Below are 24,229 nucleotides of genomic sequence, written 5' to 3'. Positions count from 1 at the left end.
TACTATGCATGATTATGCAGCCAAACTGCATCAACAAGATTGTTATTCAAAGGAACTGCTTTAGCACAGCCTAAATTCAAGGAGTTTTAAGTGCAGAATTCCAGAACTATAAAGGCTTCGACAATAGGAGAGGCAATACTTTGTATGCACCTCACTCTCACCAACTGGTTTAAGCATCCAACTTGACCAATGTATTCATTCTATGTCACGTTCAGTTTATGCAGCCTATCCCTGCAGCTGGCCTTCTGAATGCTGAGTACCCCTAAAAATTAAGATCATTTTGATTTGGTCAGAAGTCCTTTTGTGTTTAAAAAAACTACGTGTTCTACATTAGACACTGTGGCTTACAGAAATAAATTTCAAATACCAGATACCTGTAGCATATCTAGACATGATCGTATCACATGACCCTTTTCTGGAAGTCTGAAACATTTCAGGCACACAGAACTGATTAAAAAAAAAAAAAAAAAACCAAGAAAACACAGTGGCCAGCATAGCTGCAGCAAGTCTCCTCTGGAGAATCACAGAATGGCCTGGGTTGAAAAGGACCACAATGATCATATAGTTTCAAACCCCCTGCTATGTGCAGGGTTGCCATCCACTACACCAGGCTGCCCAAAGCAACATCTAGCCCAGCCTTGAATGCCTCCAGGGATGGGGCATGAAAAACATCTGGAATCCTACAAGTGACATCTGTATTCATTTTTTAGTTTATTCACTTGAAATATTGCTGAAGTGTTGCACTGCAAAGATGCTCCCTGGGCAGTTCAGCAGGTTGGCATCTTAAATTTTAATCAGACGTGGGTTACTGTCCTTATCAGAGCAAATATCAGCTCTCAAGTCTTACCTATCAGATTTGCTCTTACATAGGCTACAGGAATCTGACCAGATTTCCCAATCTTTAAAGAAATTAATAAAAAGTAATTAAAAAAATACAGATTCTGTCAGTTTACCTTAAACCATCATAGTCACAAAAAGAAAAGCTTATTGTTTCCCAGACTACGTTATTATTCTATTATCCATCATCTGTTTTTGGATAGCTTTAAATTTTCAGAGCCTGCACATGCAGATTACTATTAAAACTGATCACAGGCAAAATCTAGTTTGTAGCATTTTTACACTACCTTCATGATAGATACAAGTATTGTGCTCATTTAGTATTTACAACTACTTAACATTTTCAAGATCGTTTGATCTGCTGATCACCTTAAGAGTTCTTAGTCATATACTAGCCAGGCTTGACTCCATCTTAGAACTTCCGCCACATCTTACCTTGTTTTATATCATTAAATAAAACAAATTTTGATTTCTTCTCTTAGAGCACATATCTCCATTACACTATCTAAAACTTCCCGACTTTTTTTGCTAGGCAAAAGTGCAGCTTAAAAAAAGTGCAAAAAAGACCAAAAGTTTGATCAAGCTAAAATATGATGTACTAATTGTTTTGGTTTTTTTTTTAACGAAAGAACAATTTTAGGATCAGAGATACAACCTTAAAGAGTCTTTTTGTAAGATATGCTACCTTTTTCCTACTTTCCTTTTTAAAATCTTACTAAAATGAATCCAATGTTGTCCTTTTTTTTTAACCTATACAGCTCAAATGAAATTAGAAGAAAACAGAATGAAAAAACCCTCCTTTTTCTCTGAAACATGAAACTCTCAAAAATAAATGCTATAAGGTGAAAAAACACTCGAAAAAATAAATCAAAACAACTCCTTCAATTTCACCTTGGATGTCACCGATGGTAAGGCAATTGAAAAACCTATGTATCAAATGCTGAATCTCAGAAAGAATATTTATCTTATTCATTCCTTTCAAAATTAAATACATGCACACAAAGCATTTTGACCATGGCTCACAGGTCCATTTCAGATCATGGGAACACAACCGAGTTTTAATCAGCTTCTTCCTATCACTCATAAGGACACATTTTCTTATTTATGTAAGTTGTACTTTTAATCTCTTTTCAAAGCTTAGCCCAGTGTACTTCAATGAAATTAAGTAGCCAATTTGAAAAATATTTGTTGTACAGTAGAATTACTTTTGAAGTAAAGTTTTGAAGAAAGGCTTTTCAATAAAGTTTTTCTGGAATGAAATGCTAAAATTATTACCCACAGTTTAACTGCGAAAAAAGTATTTATATGGGTAACAAATGACTCAGTAAATTTAATTCTGTGCTATGCTGCACATCTTTAGCATTCATAGGAAAAAAAAAAGTGTTTGCTTTCCACCACACAAATCACTCACAAAATTTACTTCTCCCCTTTCTATCAGCCAAATTAGAAACTTCACGTGGTATTCACAGAGCTTTTCAGGTGTGAGCACCTTTTTTATTAATTAAAAACATTTTGACCTTTATTATCTTGTGTTTTATAGACTATTTCCTTACTACCGTATTATTACTGAAATGAACTCTGTCAAAAAGATATGGAACAATCAATATATAAAGACTAAGAATGCTTTAGTCTAACAGAAGAAGCTTTCAGAAGGTTATGAACAATGAAAGCTACAAACAAATCATGCAAGATGTTGAAGCACAGAAAACGATTTTAGTCTTATTCTGTACTGTATTACTGTTTATTTCTCTTTCCAAAAACCACTTCTGATTTTTTGGCAGCTGTATATGCTCACTATGAAAGACAGATTTCCAAAACTATTTTGAACTAAATGACTTCTATTTTTCTTTAACAAAGACAATGACTAAATGTGAAAAGCCCTATTAAAAAAAAAGGATTCCTGCCTACATTGCAGTGTAATGTGGTATTTACACAAACTTACGCTGCCAAAAAAACCAAAACAGTTCAACAGTACAGAAATGAGATAAGCTAGAATAATAAGGAGACAAACACATAAGAAAAAAAGAATAAATAAATGCATTTTATTTACTGTGTTCTTTGATGGCTCCCAAGCAGTATCTACCTTGCCCACATCTTGCATGTCTTGGAGCTGGCGGAGCTGTGACAGGGTGTGGTGTCGCAGGGCTTCATGCAGGGGAGTATCCCCATCTTTATCCTGGATGTCCAGCTTAGCACCTGCACGGACTAAGAGCTGAGAAGAAAGAGAACTCACTTTAAAATATGAGAACAGCTTCTTATCCCACACAAACATGAATTTCAAGGAATCTGTGGTTTAGGATCCACTGTCAGGTCCAAAAGGGTTACTCTTTTCCCTCACCGCAGTACACAGTCAAGAGTTCAGACTTCAATCGAAGCACTTCGCCTCTTTCAAATATCAACTTTATTTCAGCAGAAGCCTAATGCCTGACTGATAGCTAAAAGAGATGCTATTTCACAGGATTCTATTTTTAATTTGTACCAAATAGCCTACAAACAAGGCACCAGATCAGTGTATCAGAAACAGAACAAAGCAGGCAAACATTCTGACATCTATACATCCTGTAACATTAGGTTTCAATGACCTCAAAAATCATCACTTTCACACCATGCTAACTTTTACAACTTAATGTACAGTAGTATTCTCACATTAACAAAGTAGTTGAACACATACTTAGGTTAATTCTTATGCAGCAGAAGACATAAAAACCACTGACTATTAAATACCATCTTAGAACACTTTGGAAAGTAACAAACCGTAAGAATCATCCTTAAGGCTAAAATTAGCCATATCCCCTTAAGACATGTTCCAGCTCAAATGGTAGGGAAGCAAATAAGGCTGCACAGGCCCTCATATTCATACTGCTCTTACACAAAGCACTCATAATTTGATGCACCAGAACTTTCTTAAATATACTGCTGAACAACACAATGAACACATGCTAACAAATAACAATGCTTGTAAAAAAAAAAAAAAAAAAAAATCACGTTGCTTTTGAAAACCTACAGACAACAGCTGATGTTTTAACTTCAGTTTCAAACTTCTGCTACTCTGCAACACTCTGAATTGCAGTAATGACAAAAAGAACAGCCTAGAAACAGGAATATATAAAGGGAAATATCTCCCTCTTCAGAACTAGCCCAACTGCAGGGATTTTAGCATCTTAGAATTAAAGAATCAAGACTCTTGAAAAGACTAAAAATAAAGTATCTATAAAAAACTCAGAGCATATATTTCAAGAAATATCTGTCTGTAATTGACTGCAGTTTACCACATTCCCCCAACTCTTCCACAACTGAAGGCAAGAAAACCAGCTGAGACTCACAACAGCCTCACTTGGACATTCTACATCTTCTGAATGAACTCTCTCTGACCCAATTTTCATTTCTTACACCCATATCCTGTGTCTGCCACTAGTCATTTTCTGCTTCAGTTTCTCCTGGCAGCACGTCATTAAAATTTCTCTATTGTTACTATGGATTTTTAGTCAATCTCTCAGAAGACAATCTATAAGAAAACTCTCTTCAGAGTGACATGGAATCCTTGGCTACTGTGAAAATTCAAACCCTTCGCAGAAGTTTAAAAAAAAGATTTAAAAAAAAAAAGATTAAAAAATTACCCTTTGTCATGGCAGCAGAGCTTTTAAAAGAACTCTGCTACCTTTGACCACTATTCCACAGATGCCTGAGGGTACAACCCAACCCTGGAAGGTACCCAATAGGAATTAAATTTGAAATATAGGAGCCAACATGTTCTTTGCATGGCTGCATGAGTTATTTTAGGACTTCTCAAAGCTAATCCAACGTTGAAATATGGATACTCTACCGAGTCATTCACTTAAATATTCTTGGGTATAAGTATGCCAATCCAATACACAATCCAACAACACTAGTTCTTCAACGTGCCTACCTTCCTGCTCATCTGCTGCATTAGTGTTGGATTCCCAGGTACCGTGTCAGTTCCAGAAGGGCACAAGAGCTCACCAAATATAGCTGCAGAAAAGCTTGCAGAATGCAAGTGACACTGACTCTATGAAACCATTCTTTTGGTAGCAAGTGGTTCCAGATATAGGGCCATATCACATGTTTCACTGTAATGAGATCACATCCATCAACCCGCAGAGATGGGGAAACCTTACTGCAAAATAATGCTCAACAGAACCACAGATACAAGTCTACATACGGGGCACAATTCTCAGTAGGCCTGAATAGGAAGTATTTTTCATCATAGGAAGAGTCTCACAACACAAAGACAAAAATTGCACAGGGGGCCAAGGCCAGAGTGATGATGTATTCACTCTTAGCAAACATATCCTACAGCATTGAGGACTCTCTTCTAAGCTTAACAGCCCATGTCAGCAATCCATGCCAGAATGAGTAAGTAGTGCCATACTCCGATTTCCTCTGCCTTTAACCAGGTTTTGTTAAATGGAAGCATTAAACCTTCATAACCATGCAGGCAAACAGAAATAGCATTAATTTCACTGGTCACTTTATTACTGCTTTTAGCTTTCCCAAGCTAGGAAAAGAGAAAACCATACAGAAGACTGAAAAGCAATGGAACTGGTAAGGTGTTATTTCACCTAGCCACAGTTTGCAGAAGTCGTGAGCAAGAACAATTACTCTCAAAGAAAGAGGCATCAAAAATGCTATTGTGAGGTCCCACTACAAGACCATAAAGCTCAGACAAATAATAGAACACATTATCCCTTACTCCAAAAGAAGAGACTCCAGAACTGACAATTACAGAAAGGAAACCATAATGCTCACATACAAAAATTTAGCTTTCCTGGAATTTCCTTCATATTGCTTGCTAAACTTCTATACAAGTTGGCAAGTTCCCAAATTGATCAAAATTAACCATACAAACGTTCAAGAGTTACAACATGCTGCTAAGCCATTTACTAAATTTCATGAAGCATCTCTGTGTTGAGAGCTACATTTACCTTGAATAAAGTACCATTAACCACATGACATATTGCAAATGAAATACTTACCCTAACAATCTGCGTATGCTGACGCTCAACAGCAAGGTGCAGAGCAGTCTGCTGATTAACATTCTGGATATCCAGGTTAGCATTGCCCTAAAAGATGTTCAAAGCATTAGACAGTTATCCCAGCAATTCATTAATGCAAGGCAGTCAATTAAAGCACCAAATAAAACCCGCAATATGATTACTGTTTTGAAGATTTGAGAGAAAAGTTATTAAGTACATCAATCATTTGCTGTACCGATGTTTGAATCAGACTGGTTATCAGACTGCCCAATCCCAACTCCACTATGAGGACAACGTACCAATCTCAAAAGCAAGTTTGACCTTTGCAGCTCCCCATATGGCTCTCCCTGCTCCATTGTACAGTAGCATCAACAACTAACTATTTTCACATCAGATGTTTAATCAAAGTACAACATATAAACCCTTCTGAGAAAAGAATCCTACCTGATGCACCAAAAGTTCAGCCACCTCCACATGATTGTTGAGAGCTGCCAGATGCAAGGCAGTGTAACCATCATCTTTTTTCTCATCAACAATCCACGGTCGTGGTAACTTAGACAGCAATACGCGCATTGCACTAAAACAAACAGAGATGGATAAATGCATTTGTGAGGTATTTGTTGAATAACAACACGGCAATAGTAAAAACAATATTCATTCTTGGAACTACAAAGCAGCAGTGAAAAAAAACAAGCTTAAGCCTCTTTTTTATAAGAGAGAAAGGAGAAAAAGTGAGTGAAAAGTTGCGAAACAGCTCCAAAGCCTAATAATTTCATGCTCAGTTTCTTCCAGTTGAAGTACGCAGAGCAGCCAATCGCCGAGCACTAAACAATAAAACTTCTTAAAAAAATGAAATAAATGCTGAAACTCTTAAGTGGCTGTTTAGTGGAATACAGGAATAGCTGTAACAGAAAGTGGCTGAGTTTAAAACACCATGGCAGTGTTCTACCCCACTTCTCTATGTGCTTAGCAAGATACCAAGTGGAAGTGGATTTACTATTTTACATCTTAAATTCTAGGGTAGGGAAAAGCAATATGATTGCTTTAGTATTAAAGTAAACTAAAATCCATTAAGTCCAAAGAATGCAAGATTGATTTGATCATCGTGCATTCTCTCTGAAAGACTTTCTGAAAGTTCACTTGTCTTCACTTACCTTCTGGAACAGGCAGGTAATCAAACATGATTCCCTTTGTCTCATCTTTGTAAAAAGCAAAAGGAGTTCCCTTATGACAGTTGCTCAAAAAGAAATATAACAACAAATCTCCTCTATCACCTGATCTTTCCTTTCCCTTAAAGGAACATGCAATTCAAAAGAAAAACAGAGCTTCTTCACAAAATTCAAGCTTTAAAATCCCATACTAGCTAATGCAGGCCATAAGCTGCCTTCCAATGTAGACACTAAAATGGAATTAAACAGATCTTCATAGAGCCCTGATATTCAACAGGTAGAATTTCAGTAAACCTCAGAAATAGCCTGATGCAATAAAGCCTTTCAGCTTTTACTCAAAAATACTTGCAGCAGGTAACAATAGGCTGTCTGTATTGCCAAACAATAACTTAGCTCCTAATTCCATCCCAAGGATCTGTTGCCTTGATCATCCACATGACACAAATGCTATTCACTTCTGAGCCCTCTTAAGGTAAGAGAATGAGTTTCCTATAAAGCAAACAACAAGCTGTGGTTCTGGGGTTCTGCTCCAACGAGCAGAAGTAAGAGATCATGAGGCAGATTGTGCACTCCTTCCTCCACGCTGCTAGGACCCCATTCTAACAGACTTTGACTTCTTAAGCACCTCTCATGTTCTCCCAATGCTGTTTCACACCCTCTTCACACCAGAACAATCACATTTTTTCCGCTGGATTGCAAAGTAACCACAAGGAAGTAACTGCACTTCCAGGCCTCCTGGTCACACAGCTCCTGAGGAGACCAATGACCACACAGAGCCCACCGCCCACCTGCTGTGCAGGGCAGTGCTCTGTACAGTAGGCACAATCTCTTCCCTGAGAACTGAATGTATTTTGCAGTCAGCGAGTCACCTCAGCCTCCAGCAGAATCACAGCTTTCTAAAGGTAAGCACATTAAAACATTCCATCTCTCAAGATCGCCCTATTTACCTGCCTAAGCTTCTCACTTCCTCACTGTTAACATCACTTGTAACAGCAAAATGAGACCACAGCACTTAACAGATTGTACATTATACACTCTGAAACACTGCATGGCTTCTGTTCATCTCATCATCTACAGTTCTGTCACATTAGTAAAAAAATCTGAAATGGTTGAGGGAAAAAAAAACAACACTATCCTTTGAAAGATTCACTTACACAGGTGTTTCAAAAGTTAAGTACTTAATTTATTGAGACAGGAGATACCAAAACATTATGAAATGTAGCAAAGTACAGGGATATTAGTTGCACTTTAAGTATTGTTTATTTTGCAATGAAATTATGCCTATCCAAACACCACTGTAGATAAACACACCACTAGTTAGAAACATGTCAACAGTTTCTGGCTGTCCCAGAGGGAGCAAGCCCAGAGCACTGTGGTTCGTGTCACACCTAGCTGACAACTGCACAGTGTGCCTGGGCACACCACCAGCTCTTCAGAAAGCCAAGCTGATACAGAGCACACCTCAGGAGCACGTGAGGCAAAGAGGAACAGAAGCCCAGTCCTCTGCTTTATCCACAAAGAATCACAGCCCATACTCTCTTTATTCTCTACTGAAAGGCTCAGTGCTTCGACAAACCACAAAGCTCTGGAGTACCTGCCGTGGATTACCTGAAAAGCACAACATAAATACCATGAAAATTCCTTGTGATGGAAAGAAAGAGATAACATGACTACTGGGAGTGACCTATAAAAGGTGGGGCAACAGAGGACTAAGAAGAAAAACGAGGTGAAGAAATTCTCACTGCAACTGCAACTACATCTTCAGGAATGCCGTGGTAAGGCACGACACCCAGACAAGCTGCTCTTTAAATATAGTTGGCTTATTTCCAAAGTTCTGGTCACTGAGCAGGGAATAACGCTAACCAACTCAGATTGTATTTTATGTCCTTGTCTTCTGCAACAAAATAAGGAACTGCCAGCTCAACAGATTTCAACAAAACAAAATAATATTTAAAGCACATTCACATAAACAGATGCACACAGAGAGAGTATGCCTCAGAAACACTATTATTATTTCTTTAACAACTCATCTATGAGAGAAAATTTAAAAACTGACAGATGTAGTATCTTGCATGCTGTTACAAAATTCACTCATCCTAATATTTGCAAGAGCACAAACCCTACCAGTTCTGCTTTCAATTCTTTTCCTACTTAGTCTGCCGTTAAAGGCCATTGAGATTTTCTTCTAAAGTTCAACTATTAAACAACCAAGGGTTACAACCATACCTTACTTTTATGCAAATACTTACTAGACAGCTCATCTGTATATTTTTACAAAACTCAAAAAAAACAACAGGACCAATAAAACAAACAGATAATTTCTGTGTATAATAGACATATATATTACTTCTCCCAGTAAGCTGTTTGAGTGAGAGTAATTAATGTTCAGTTTCTTCTGCCTAGGCAAGTTAGAGACCACACACTTCTCTTTGATCCAGACTGCACTAAGTTACTAGGCAGCAGGATGGAAGCATGGATTCATGGACATGACACCTTAGAAATTAGCAAGATATTAATACGCCACAAATGGAAAATTCTTTTAAGTAAGAAGTTCAGTGGCTGCAGGCTCCTTCCCACAAGCAGAGAGGCAGCTTCTTGCAGTGCACAAAACTCTACTCTTCATGTTGCAGGCTTTCCTGCTACTGCTGTTCTATTTATCAGAATTTTCTAGAGCTGCTGCCAAAATTTTGACAACTTGGCTAAGTGGCTATCATTCAGAACAGCACTCACTGAAACAAGCATGCACTGTACCATAAAAAGTCATCTCAGTGAATTAATGTTGCATGCCAATTACACAGCAATTCCTAATTCACCAATCCACATAAAGTATTAATGAGGAAGCTGAATCACACTACTCTGTTTTCAGGATCATAACATTAACGTGGTCCTGAAAACCTGCTTTCCTTTTCCATACATGAAAACAGAATACAGACTGCTTTCACTGTAACTGTATTCAAAAGATTAAGAAATCGGCAAATCTAAGAGTAACTACAAAATCAGTTTCAGACTATAATCATCTGCAGTTTATTCAGCTGTTACAGATTACACAGCTAATTGAATAGCTTCAAAGATCACTAATAAACATTTAAAAGCCCTATTAAAACACCAAATTTGTGCCACTGCTATGCTAATTACTATTTTTGTTTGTTTTGTGACAAAAAAAGCTTTGTCATTAGCTAGTCTGCAGTAGGGGGATTGGAAGTAGATGTTCTCTAAGGTCCTTCCCCACCCAAGCCACTCTATGACTGGCAGATTAGCAGGAAGCTGATAGAGATCTTAGGCCTTTTTCAGATGGATGATCTCGTGCAAGTTCAGTTTGAAATTTTCTAGAAAAAACTTTGCTGAAGCTTTTAGAGTAAATTTTCTGCAAAGCACTTTAGTGGATGAAGGGGGTTCATTTTTCCCAGGAGCTAAATACCTGCTGAGTGAAAACAGGAAGGAGAAAGTCTAAGCGTAGGCAGAAATCAAGCTGTGTGCTGCTTCCCCAGCTCAATTGTTGGGGCTTACAAAGCCCACCACAACTCATGTTTTCTCTGGAGCTGCCACCTTCTGGTCTGACTTATCCTCCCAATACAATGATCACCATCTAGGCTCCAACAGTTGGTAGTGACTTGGTACAAGAAACACCCGTTTATATTCTGTTAAAGCTTTAATTTGACCTTGCCATTCAAATATGCTTTTTGAGTGTTGTTTTTTTTATTATTATTATTTTTATTCAGAGAGTCTGGAATCATGGCTTAACATACGCATATTTAAATAATGAAGTGTATCAGAACACAAACTCAACAGCATGAATTTTCAGACAAAGCAGTCATCAGTGTCATGACCAATGGCTAGAACATACAGTATAGTATTCATTATTGACCTATATACATGATTTTTTCCTTGTGTATTTCTTCTTACAGAATTTTTACAGTTGCTCACAACACTTTTAGACACAGTTTGAATTTTGGGTGGTCCTATGCAGAGCCAGGAATTGGACTCTATTATCCTAGTGGGTCTCTTCCAACTTGGGATGTTCTGTGGTTCTATGACTTTGTGGGCATTACCTTAGAAAGCTGCATTAAGCATTGCATAGAGGCTTTATTTGTAAAACCTACAAGGTAAAAGGTACTTACAAGGAAGACAAAACTACCACACTGCTGTATAGAAAAGATTTGAGGTTTAACATTCTTTACTGCAAACCTATCCTTCTATCCTCTTTAAAGAAAAACAGTGAAGGAGATTCTCTGCTACTAACTGCAATTCAACTGCATGCAGCATGATAAAGGGGAAGGTTGGTTGCTTTATGTTTGTTTTGGTAGACAATAGATGCATATGTTGAAGTAAAAAAAGACACTACACATCTGCTTAAGCACATTTAGCTTAAGCTGCCATCAAAAGACACTGTCCCACTTTCCCCTACTCTGCCAATGCAAGCATTATGTTGGCTGCATAAACAATCACTGAAACGACCTGCCAGACTGCAAACTAGGTACACTCACTTTCAGTCAGATCAGTGAGCTCCACCAGGTTACACTGCAACTTCAGAGCAATAGGAAGAAGGAAGCACTGGATCTGGAGCTGTAGGGAGGGCAGACTGCCCTTCCCAGGAGCAAAGCCTTAGTTCAGCACAAACTGATCAGGAAACCTTATCTCTAGAGGTTGTAATAATGATTCAGTGCACCCTACTACAAGTTTCTCTACTCTCCTGCCATTCTCCTCCCTCAGGTTAGCTTTCCAGTGTTACAGTGTGACAACATCTTTCTCACACATGATACTTCACATTAAACTGTGCCTTGAAATGTTGCTCCCCCACCCACACACTCATTCCTCCACTCATCCCCAGCCCTGCTCAGCAAAACCTGTTCACATGCTTCCTCTTATATCTACAATATTTAATGAAACAGATCTAAAGACAGCTGCAATTGCAAAGTCATCTTTTAAAGTATATATTTACATATACTTTAAAACACAAAAGCAGCAAGACTACATTTTACCTATCCTAATCTTGTCTTCCGACCACATTTGTTCGAAAATAAAAGTAATTCCCACCACAGCACCTACAAAGAATGACCTCGTTCTGTAGGATTATTTCTCATGCAGATTACTACTCTGGTCCTGCTCACTGGGAGCCAAAAGAAGTATTTGTACCAACACAGTGCAAGAAGTAACACAGGAGCGGGACAGCACTATTTTTGGCAGCGCTGTGATCTGCAGCGCACGTCAGCACGCAGCTCCAGGCCAGGCAGCCCGCTGCCCCGGCTCACAGCAGCACACAGACAGCTGTGCTCAGAGTGGGAAAGGAGCATCCCCAGAACAAGTGACGCGTGGAGCAGCACCTGGGAGCAGCTACTGAGCACCACACAACCAGAGTTCAGCATTTCGTATCCATCAGATCGCTTAGTTAGCATGTGTTTAAGCAAAGGCTGCTTCCTTCTTTCAATTTTCAGTATTATCAATCAGTTCTCAGCACTTGAGAATTTCAGTTCAATAAGCACGAATCTAAAGGAGCAGTAAGGTATGTAATACACAGGGATCACAAAAATATACTCTGCAGAAGCAGAACATCAATTTAGTCTTCAGAGCACAGCTTTGAAATCAATGGGAAACAAATGCAACCAGAGAGCCCTGCTGCAACAGGAACTATGGGACAAGTGGGAGCCCACAACTGGGGAACACAGACTGCACAAAAAGGAGAGGAAATGAGCCAACCATGATCCAGGAGCGTCCCTTCAGGGCTCTGCCCTCAGGGTGCTGGGCTTACATGGATGAGTAACAACACACTGTGTCAGTGTTTGCAGAGATGGTTAGCTTTACAGTGAGGAAACTCTTCAGCACTTTCACTCTTGCTCACAAGGAACGTAAAGACCGCCGTGCGAACAGTAAGATCTTGAAATATTAGGGCTCTGTATTCTGTCGTATATGTCAGTTACTTTATTCACTTCAGAGAAAAACATTGCAGATATTCATACAGAGACGAACATACTTTTCTATTCTGCATGTGTTGCACTGGTGCAGTTAGAGGCCAGTTCTGTACACACAAAAATCAGACCGAGTGTGCTGTTCAGGGTTGAGTTGCTATCTTTTCTTCCTTTCTCTTAGATCGTTTTCCACAGAACAGCAGCACCAACCTCACGCTTCCATTTAATTTTCAGAACCCGTTTCCTAGTTTAGCACGGAACACTGCAGGACTACCGAACACCGCAGCGGCGAATCACAGGAATCCGCTGCCCTCCGGGCTCACCTCCCGCCCCCCACCCCCCGGGCCGGTCTCCTCCGGCCGCCACACGCGGGGTCCCGCCGCCCTCGGGCGGGGCTGGAAGCGCGGATCTCCCCCGGCGCGGAACTCCCCGGGCGCAGCGGACCCGCAGGCCGCTCAATCGATAGGCGGAGCGCGGGAGAGCGCCCGGATCGACAATCGGCAGCTGGGAGGCTATTTTTTGCGAGGGTTGACTAAATATGGTCAGGGAAGAGCGAGGCGCGGGGGAGCCGGGCGGCCCGGCTGTGCGTGTTTCAAATGCTTAGCCGCCTATAAAGCCCGGCGGCGGGGCTGCGGCCCGCGAGCGGCAGTGCGGGCGGCGGGGTGCTGACCTCTGCGGACGGAAGGAAGGAAGGAAGGAGGAAGGAGGGCTCCGGCAGCACGGAGCTGCGGCGGCGCGCCCCGGGAGCGCAGCTCGGGCACGGGAGGATGCGGGGCTCGGCCGCGGGAGCCAGAAGGAACCACCACTGCGGGAGGGGGGGAGACGATCGCTGCCTTCCTTTATTTATTTATTTTTAATTTTTCTGAAGAGACTCCCAACTTTTTTTTGGGGAGGGGGCTGATTTCCTTTTTGGGCTTTTTTCCCCCCTTCTCCTCCCCCCCCCCCTCCTTTTTGCCTGTGATTACTCTCATCTAAGCCCACCTTCTCATGGCTTGCCAGCACCCATCCTTGGACTCTTAGCTCCCAGCCCAGCAGCCGTGAGGTACCACCTCTCCACCACCACCATCACCACCACCACCCCAGCGCAGGCAGCAGGTGCCGCCGGCCCCGCACCTCTCCGCACCCTGCAGGCCCGGCCCGGCCCGAGGAGCTGGCGGTGAGATGGCAGCTGCCGGGCCCTGGCCGCACTGCTGCCAGCCTGCATGACCCTGAGCTCAGGTAACGCACCGCCACACCGCCTGCCGTGTTCTGCACGTTTAAGGATGCCTATGACTTTCTGCATGTGTGACTTATTTACTAGATGGGTTTTCTTTTTTGGTTATTGTTTTTCTTTTTTTTTTTTTTCTTTTTCTAAGTTGTGATTAATCCCTCTGCTCTGGGAGCAGCTTGGTTTGAGTGTGGTGGAGTATCATGCACTGGTGGTGTAAAGAACAGGCAGAAAGAAAACAACACGAGTCCAAAATTCCTAGCAAGAAAGCCCAACTTGTCAGGCAGAATTCTTGCTAGAGAAGATCAACTCAGATACTGCAATGCCATTAACTGCTCAGCAAACAGTCAGCGTTAGTTTCACTGATACGTTCCTGTTTTCCTATGCAAACCACAACTAAAGGGCTACCAACCACACAAAAAGCCACCAGCACGGCCGGGCAGAGCTCTGAAGCTACACAGAGGTGCTTTATCTCGGCTGCACAAGGGAACAACCTACTTACAGCACTAGGATGCTGCTGCATTGCTGCTCTCAGCGCTGTGCCGGCTTCTGCCACACGCTGATTTGCTCACTGCCAGCTGCACTAGGGCTCTGCCATGAACTGCAGAAATCCATACTACCTCTGCTCTCGGCTTGCCTTACCACTAGTATATTTACTAACTGTCACACCATTTACCTTCTAACGCTGGAAAAAGAAAGCTTACTCCTCACAGTAACCACAGTGAACCTCCGAACCACAACTTACGCAGCCCCAAGCGGTGTCTGACAACTCTGTGGAGCCAAACCCCCCCAACACACCTAATGTTTAACTTTCATTCCAGACCTAGCGAAGTCTGATCAAATGGTTTGGCTGGGGTTGTTGGGCTTTTAAAATTCCATAACATTTAAAGTGTGAACAGCATTTTGACTGAAGCAGGTGAGTGCAAATTTAGGAAAAAAAACAAAAAGAAAAGCAACCCTGTTCTGTAGAAGTATCGAATAGGAATGAGTTGTCACATGTGACCTTGGGCCTGACAATCCAAACCCTGTCGCAGCAGTTAGAGGTTGTTTGCTGAACTCCGTGCCATTATGCCTGCGATAAGCAGGACCACTACTGGCACACATGCATCCACTTTTTAAGACTACTCTCAGCTACAGCAGAAACCTGCAATGAGTTTGCAGAACACGGGGTGTATGAAGCCGTGTATGAAGGGAGGTGGGGCTGGGGAGGGTAAGGAAGTTTCTAACTGCTGTATTGTATGAGCTTGTGGTTCCCTCCAGGATCCTACATGAAGAAGCACACGTGGAAGTATGCCTGAAGACCTCAGAGAAAGCTGGCTCTTTCGCAGTGGAATACAACTCCAAATCCCAAGAACATCATGCAAAATTACCAGTGATTCAAGTCTCCATTCAACCCTGGTTGCTCAGAACAGCAAGCAGCTGCAGAAGCCTGAATAAGCACTTCTCATGTCAGTGCCATCAGAGCAATGAGCTATAACTGGCTTTAAGCCACTGCACAGGTAAATTGCATTGTTAAATTCAGTTAGATTGATAAGATGGGGTTTTTATCATCAGTTAATTGTAACATTGTTCTCCCAAAGAAATCTCAGCCCTGAATTTTACTTAATGAAAGAACCAGTAAGCAGCAAAGTGCTTTTCAGGTTCATTTGACAGGTAGTTCAGCAACTCTACAAGTACCTGCTCAGAGCACATACTTCTTTATGTACCCATATGAACATACAATGCTATGGAATGTAAAGAAGTATGTATTTTTGGCAGGCAAAGAACGACCAGTAAGAGGAAACTAACAGCTGTTGGGAAGAGCATGCTTCCCCACATTTGAATGACATTCAAGTGACAAGTTAACTGGCTAAGGGTCAGCTGGTATTGCCTAAATAACACATACTTATTAGTAACAACTCACAAGGCATTAAGTTAAGGGACTATATACATGGGTTGAGAAAGTTTTTCTTGGATTACAAACAGAACATCAGCTGTAAACACAAAACCCAGAACGAGGCTGGGAACAAACAGTTCAACATGTTAATTCAGATCAGCAAAAGTTATGATTACAATACACCTCATACAATAGAACCTAAACAAGCTTTAACAGCCCGATTACCAAAACACATCTCATTTAACCAAGCCATTGTTTTACTGATCACAGCAAGTTCTGTATACTTACAATGACACCTTTTAAATTTGCATCTACCACAGAATATTTAACAACTTACTGACTGCAACCAGGACATAAGCAGAAACAGATGAGAAATTAAGGCTGTGATTTAGAGAAAAGGATTTACAAAGTACATTAAGTACAATGACATCTATCATTTAGTATATAACATTTAAGTTAGAAATTTCTCCAAATCAGCATTTACTATGCTCACTGAGCTCTTCAGTACAAACTGCTGTGTCTGGTTTATGCACAGAAAGTGACAATGCAGAGATTTCTAGTCTCCAGTTGCTAGTCAGCAGATTAAAGCTATTGACAGATTCCTAAAGGGAAACACAGATGGCAAATAACATTTACTTAAGTTACCTTACATATCATTTTCAAATTAACCACATTTACTTTAAATCTGGATTTAAGAAAATTGGCCATGCAAACATTTTGCAACACCTTGAAAATTTTGAGACATGCTCTGGAAAAGAGTCCCACAACAGTTTCAAGTTTTAAAAGCAGGATTAATTAAAATATGCAAATGCATGCCATCCCTAAGTTAAGAGGCTCAATACTAAATTCAGGAATAGAGAAAAAAAATCAAAGGAATACTCTGAGCTCACCAGTACAGCAATTCTATTCATAAAGCAGCCTTCTAAGAGCAGTTAGATGATACATTCATGAGAAACAGGCACATTTGTCCCAGATTAAGAATTCTAATCTATCTATGTGCTTACTAAAATGTCTGGTGAAAAAGCCAACAACAAAAACAAAAAGCAACATACCAATTTTAGATTGAGAACCTTATTTTTAAAATACTAAAATAATTCTCAAATAGCTATTATACATAGCCTGCCATTTTTATTGCCTGAAACTAAAGAGTAACGCACAGAAGAAAGAACCACAGAAGTAAGAAGGAAGAATGGTTCTCTTATCAGAACCATTTGCTGAAATGAAATGCTTAACATTTTTTTTAAAGCCATTTCTCTTGTAAGCAGATACTGTGGCATAAAGACAACGGCATCTTTAAATCCAAATTAAAATCTACTTTATAGCTGGAAACAATCAAACCATAGTGGCTATTCTCAGAGTGATGCTACTGAACTTGATCACGCTCACAGAAGTAATCTGGTATTACCACCAGCTTTACAGAGAGGTTAATTGCTAAGCATCCAGTTGTTCTACTGAAGAGTTCCTGTCCTCCGCGCTAATTGATTTGGCCTCCACTGTATCCTCAAACTTTTTAACATCTCAAATGTATTTAGAGAGGTTTTTGGTAACAAGTCATCATGCCACGTTCTCTCTCCTCTGCTTTGTGTAACACTGCAGCGCTGTTCCGAAACAAGATGACAGTTCTGAGTGACACAGAAGTTAAAATTATACGTTGACACTGCTTCCTGCTAGTTCATGTTAGCGTAGCTCTAAGAATACATATCCAGTCACTCTGAAATGTCACATCCATCACTTAGATCAGCTGTTCGGTTTTTAACCGAGCACACGTTGAACTTTGGGCATCTGCTGACACAGTTGTAACTCAAACATTTCAACTGTGTGACTGACAGGGATAACAGATGCTGACATTATCAAATGCTACACGGCTTTTTTTCCATGGCCGTTTTTTGTCCCGATATGGCCAGTACATGCAACTGTATTACCATCCAAAAGCGCACTTGAGCAGCTGTATCTGTAAAACAGTTCCTGTATAACTGGTAAAAATAGAAACTAATTTTATAACCATCTTTAATGCTGAAGTCCAAGTGACACACCTGCTATGTTTCTATTAGCATGCATGGTGTTGGGAATATATTTACATAAATCTTCTCACCAGTATCAGACCATGCAGCAAACAGATGCAGACTATACTTGATGCAGTCATTATTAGTGAATGGCTCCAACTAACTTTTGTCTACTATTTCCCATTGCAGTCAAAGCTCATTTAAAAAAAAAAACACCACTGAATTCAGCACACAACATATAAAAAGTTATGGTATAAAAAGCTATGTGCACATGTATTAAAGGAGGCTTGGTTTAGGGGAATAAAAAAAACAGATTAAATCCCAGATCTTTCATTTTTTTAAAACTGCATTTTACCTGATATATAACATTTACATATACAATCAAGTAGGAAAAAAAAAATATCTGTCTTGCTATATTATGTAATTGTTCCTAAAAAGTTAATACTAACCAGAGATATAGTGATGGAATTAAAAGCACTTGACATTTACACTTGTGCTAAGCAAGTACAGCACTAAAGCAGCTGCTAAGGGTAACCTGCCAGAAAACCAAGGGGGTAGGGAGGTGGCAAAATGAAACCTTCTCTCCAGTAATGCTTAACATTGAGAGGCAAAGGAACTCCACGTGAGTACAACCTGAAAGCACGCTGTTTCTGGTCACTACCCTAGAATTTCATTATTGCAGGTCAAGAATAGTTTATACTGCAACTAGAATTTGAGCTGAGACTCAAAGAAATAGGCAAGGAAAATACAAGCCTGTACATACATATAAGGCCTTGCTGGCACATATCTTTCCATTTTGCCACTTCAAAATTAAAGAATTTAAATTTGCAATGACTAGAAACAAAACAACTCAGGAGAAAGCCACACGTTCTTTGTGAATGGTCCACATATGCTAAAGCGTCTTAAAAATATATTATTAAATTATAACCTTCCTGCACTCCAATGCTTTGCTAAAGCTGGTAAAATGGAACCAAATCACCTCTTCAATGGATTTGGTCCCCTTCAACCAGCTGTAGCTATGCATTGATCACTACAGGATTTTTTTATATATTTAAAGCTAGACACTAAGCCAGAATAATTATGCAGTCCTTTGCAGAGAGGGTTAATTTTTCCCAGGCACTTAGAAGACAGAAGGTAACAAGAAGTATAGTGAATTCCATAGTTCGAAAATCTCAAGGTTGTACCTGTAAATAAACAGCTAATGGTGTTTAATATCATGTCTATATTCACTGCAAATTGACCTTAAAACATTTTTGAAGATAGGCGAACAGCAAAATAAACACATTTTCCAATGACTGATTGTCTCCTGTATTTTTCCTCAAGTCTGCTGCACTTTTAACAGAACTGACCCCCCCAAAAAGAAGATTTAAAATGAACAGTATTTGCAATAGCACATCTACTTTCTGGACACCTCTGTTATCCCTCACTTTCCTTTGTCCCCTTCTCTCCTTTAAAAAAAATACAACAAATTGCACGAGGGAAGCAACACCCCTGGGGAGAAATTGTATTTGCTGTCTTGTATGCTATCTGGGCATATTATTTACTATTTAAAGATAAATTTGTCACTGACCTCAGCAGCTACAGGCTATCTAATTATAGGTCTGCCCATGGATATTATATTCCTTCTCAACACCAACCTGAACAAAAGTCTTCTTTCAAAGCATTTTCTGACATAATACTTAATAGTAAACAGTTTTAAGAGCATGCTTTTTTTTTTTTTTTTGAAGCATTCAGCTTCAGTCTACATTGTCTGAAGAGCAAATATGGAAGCAAAGATTGCTTTTACTATTTCAGAAAATAATTTTACAACTCTGATTATTCCAGACCTTGTCTCTGAGGACTTGCGTGACCAAACACCACAAATTCCTGAGATACTAAGAACAGCTGAAGTCCTAACTCTCACAGAACACGTCAGTTAAACTCCATTACCAACCAGCTCAAACCATCTGCACATTCTAAAAGGACAGATCTATGAAAAATAATATAACAACAAGGGGGAAAACTTGCAATTCCATTTTGAAACACTATTTCCTATTTGCTAGTTTATGAACACAGACATGACAAACTGCTTGCTATCAAAGAGCAGTGTAAAAGCTGCATCTTATTCCAATATTTTTTTTAACCTAAAGAATAGTTCCTCAGTACCAAAGAATGGTCTGAGGAGCTAGTAGTACATGTGCCAAGAGAAGTCAGCTCCAAAAGCAGCCTCCATTTAGGATGCTGACTGCAGTGTGAATAGCTCTCTTCACAAGATACAATGCAAATCTCCATCTAACTGGGGCAATGGATATATAATACACCCACACTTCACAGTCTCATCTTCAGATGAAAAACTCAAAAGTCACAGGTACGTGAATAGATCAAACATAACCAAAAGTTGAAAACGTGGGAAACAGAACTGATCTGTACAGTATATTCAAATATTATTCTGAAAAATCTCATTAACGCTGAGGAGACAAAAGTCTGCTGAGCTTAAAGGTTCACGGTACTTTAAATGAAAACAAAACATTCGTACAATAATTATTTATATATTTATATTTGACCTTAAGGGGAGTCTAGTGCAGTCTATTCCATATATGGCACCATAGCCTCTAGCCACACAAACTCCAGCTTAGAAAGCTTAGATTAGGAAATACAAGTAAATGCTTAAGTAAGGCTTCAAGCAGAATGTATTATGTACTGCTTGTGATCCATAACAGCTACAAGGTAAAATTCAGAGTATTATTTTTAACAGTACTTTAAATATTTTGTGCTCAGTGCATTTAACAGATTGGTAGTATCTATTGTTCTATATCAGATTAGAAAGAACAGGTGACTAATACAAAAAAATCTGCTTTCACCTGGAGAGAGGCCAGTGGCAGAACTACAGATCAACATAATGAAATAAATGCTAATCATTTAAGACTAAATGAAAGCAGAACTCAACTCTCAAATGAATCAAATAATTATGATTGGGGCTGGGGGAGAATGTGTGGAAGGAGTGGCACAAAAGAAATCTTTTTGAAATCTTTTCATTTCCATTGACTTCTTCCCAGGTCGATGTGTAAATTTCTGTGGGGAAAAAAAACCTACCAACTTCCATAGCAGAAAAAAAGATTCTCTCTGTCTACCTGCTTCAGAGGTACTCAAGCACAGCTGCAACCAGAATGTAGATATCTAACTGCTTTACATAACAAGCCTTTTCAGATGCTAGTCAAAACACATATACAGGGAAACCTACATAAGGTTCAGATCACCAGTATTGAAAATATTTTTTATTCTTCAAGTAAAAACTTTCAGAAAGAAGAAAGGATTCAAGGAAAAAGCTGTATTATGCCTCATGTTCTACCAGTTGTCAAACCAAACTAGTCCAAGCTCCAATTTTGATCTCTCTGTCAAAGAAAAATCTTGTAGCTCCTAAAACGTTCACCCACAAAAAATTCTTCAGTATCCCCAGAAGAGCTCTTTTTCCATACACTTTCCTTGCATTTCATATTGAGATTGTTTTTCATGCAAACCAACCGTGACAGGAGCCTAATGAAGGTAACACAAGTTAAAAGGAATTCAGGCCAGGTAACTGGAGACTGCACACAGTATTCCTGGTTAACACTGTTAAAGTATATATGGAGAGTTCATATGGAGAGTAAGTTACTCATTTGTGAAACAACTGTCCTTGAATGCCAAAAATATGCTCCCTTCACAACATCTTCAAAACGTTCTCTTAGAGTCCTATTACAGGCTCTGTAGAAAGCTGTAAATAGTTATTGTTCCTATCAACACTCCCAACCACAACTTTCAACTTATGTAAAATGAATGGAATCACTTATGTAAACACTCATATTTACTTTGACTATCAGCCTCGATAGCTATATGCTAAGACACTCACCCACATGTTATTCCCATACACAATATACACCCTTATTCATCTAGCTTCATTCAACTGAAATGCAGCAAAATTTAGCAGTAAACAAGCAAGCATATACATTTCTCTCTTCATGCAAAGACAATTCTCCACCATGCAACATCACCAAAATCCTGTTATTATAACAGCCTTCAAGAAAATCAGTTTATCCATAACATAATAAGCAACCAGCAAGTTCTCCCACAAAGTTCTACCAACACAATCATTTTTCTTCGCAATCTACCTTAACTCAGGATTCAACACAGATGCACAGTATGCAAATAAAACAAAATAAATTATGCCTTAAATTTAACTTCTTCAGAATAACCAGTTACATAAAGAAGAAATTCCTTCTACACACGCTTTTGACAAAATCACGTTTCTTTTACCAAAGGGGATTGAACCCAACAATCCTATCACTTTATAACCACGCAGTATCTTTAGAAATCACTCAAGTGTTTCTAAAAATTCAAATCCCTTGAATGTTGGAACTGGGGAAGAAGAACAGAAGCATTTTTACAAATGCTTTAAGATCCTACTTAACTTCTCCCTTCTAAAAGCCTATTCGTAAACTTTTACAGACTTCTACAGAGATCCAGAGTTGCCCCAACAGAGCACTGAATGCAGCAGATTAGCAGTTTCATTCTAATTGTGGCTACTCTACTATTAGAAACAATTCCTATCTAAGCAATATCAAAATTTAAGAAACAATTATATGCAGACTCAAAGACCTTTTGAAAGAAAACCATTATTCTACATTTCTATGCACTTGTCTTCCTCTCACAAATGAGAAAATATTTTTTAAAAACAAATCTTTACCTTGGGTTTCCTCTCAGTGCAGCATGGTGAAGAGCATTAAAGCCATTGTTGTTGGTGATAGTAACATCTGCACCAGCTTCTAACAATACAGCCAGGATGTCATCACGTTTTTTACTTATTGCATCATGGAGTGGAGTGTCACCTTCAGAATCCTGAAACCAGAAACAGCTTACATCAGTTTCTGTATGCATCCACACTAAGAAGAAGTAACACGTAAATATCACCAGGAAAAACTCACTGCACAAAACAGGTCTTTGTTTCTAGAAGTGTGGCTATATTGCAGAGTTCAGAGCACGGTGCTTCTGCTCTTGTTCTGGTTTTGGAAACACTCAAGTAGGTAATCCCTCCCTGGGCTCCCAGTTTTCTATGATTACGCAGCTACTAGAACTCCAAACCAGAGTTTAAGTATGCATTGCATGTGACAACACTGCAGATACTGGTGTAGATATCAGCTTCTGTATTTCACATCTGGATTAATGAGATGCCCAAATTAACATTTCTGAGTAACAGAAGGTCAGCAACAAGAACATCACAACAAAGATTAGCCAGGCAGGGAGAAGGCAGGGAATTCTGAGTGATGATGGTGAAAGATTGAGTTAGTAATTAACAACGTAAAAGATAGTGCCAAAAAGATGATAGGGAATAAAAGCTTAAGAGAATCAAAAAATAAAATGCAGACCAAATAATGAACTTAAGCACATCTGTCATTTTAACTGAAGCACATCATTTTCCATGAAGCAAAGGCCAACGTCACAAGCAATATTAAGCTTTTAAACTTCTTATAGCTCATACTGGATTAAATTACACAAGGAAAATGAAAATATTTCTCTGATTTCATTGCATAATTAAATTGAAGAAGACAAATCATTTATATTTTTAGCTTGTCATTTTATTCTTCAAATATCCCAAATAAGGGGAAATACTACTTATTCCTAAAAGTAGTTTGAGCATTACTTATTCAAGGACCCAAATGGTTGGGCTAAAAAGGAATGTCCTATGATTAACAGTGAGAAAACACATCCATTTATGCTTATTTGCTGCTATCTAAGCAAACTCTCCAGATTTATGCTTCCAGTAAAATTTTAACACCATATAAGTCAGGAAGACTTTTGTCACTGACTCAACTACTAACTGATAAACACAGGAACTGAACATTTTAGCAATACAATATATTAAGAAAATAAATCTTTTGAATCTTGGAACCATGAGAATCACAAATTGACAAACAAAAAGTGTCAAATAAAGGAAACACTTGAACCAGCTTGCTAGAATTTAACTATGCAGCTTTTATCCAGTCTAATTGATGGTATTTGCTGAATTTACTGCTTACAAATTAACATGCTTCTGTTTACACAGAGAATAAGCTTCAGTAGAAGAGTGATGGGCACTTAAATTCCAGTCATGACTCAATCTGACTACTCTGTGCTCTTATCCACCAACTCAGTCGTCTACTCACATTTGCATGTTAGCGTTCAGACCTGCAGGATCTGAAAGTTCATTATGTTCAATGACAGTTTTATTTTCCAGGTAGAGATCTACAG

The 24,229-nt window shown here is 39.3% G+C and overlaps 1 protein-coding gene across 4 annotated transcripts in view; it reads right to left on the bottom strand.

The window, feature by feature from the left end:
• The window catches only part of MIB1 (MIB E3 ubiquitin protein ligase 1), a 72,567-nt gene that overhangs the window by 15,687 nt on the left and 32,651 nt on the right, over positions 1-24,229 (bottom strand). For 3 of the 4 annotated variants that reach the window (XM_031612922.2, XM_031612920.2, XM_031612921.2), the window contains exons 12-15: positions 22,689-22,840; positions 6,276-6,408; positions 5,832-5,918; positions 2,888-3,049 (exon numbers count right to left, since the gene is read on the bottom strand). In XM_031612922.2, coding sequence (XP_031468782.1) covers positions 2,888-3,049; positions 5,832-5,918; positions 6,276-6,408; positions 22,689-22,840 — 534 coding nt within the window. The remainder of the gene's footprint in view (positions 1-2,887; positions 3,050-5,831; positions 5,919-6,275; positions 6,409-22,688; positions 22,841-24,229) is intronic. The other variant, XM_031612924.2, reaches the window with a different exon arrangement.

Source organism: Phasianus colchicus, chromosome 3 (assembly GCF_987193195.1).
Source record: "Phasianus colchicus chromosome 3, bPhaCol1.hap1.1, whole genome shotgun sequence".
NCBI lineage: Eukaryota > Metazoa > Chordata > Aves > Galliformes > Phasianidae > Phasianus > Phasianus colchicus.
This window is presented reverse-complemented; position numbering and strand designations above follow the sequence as displayed.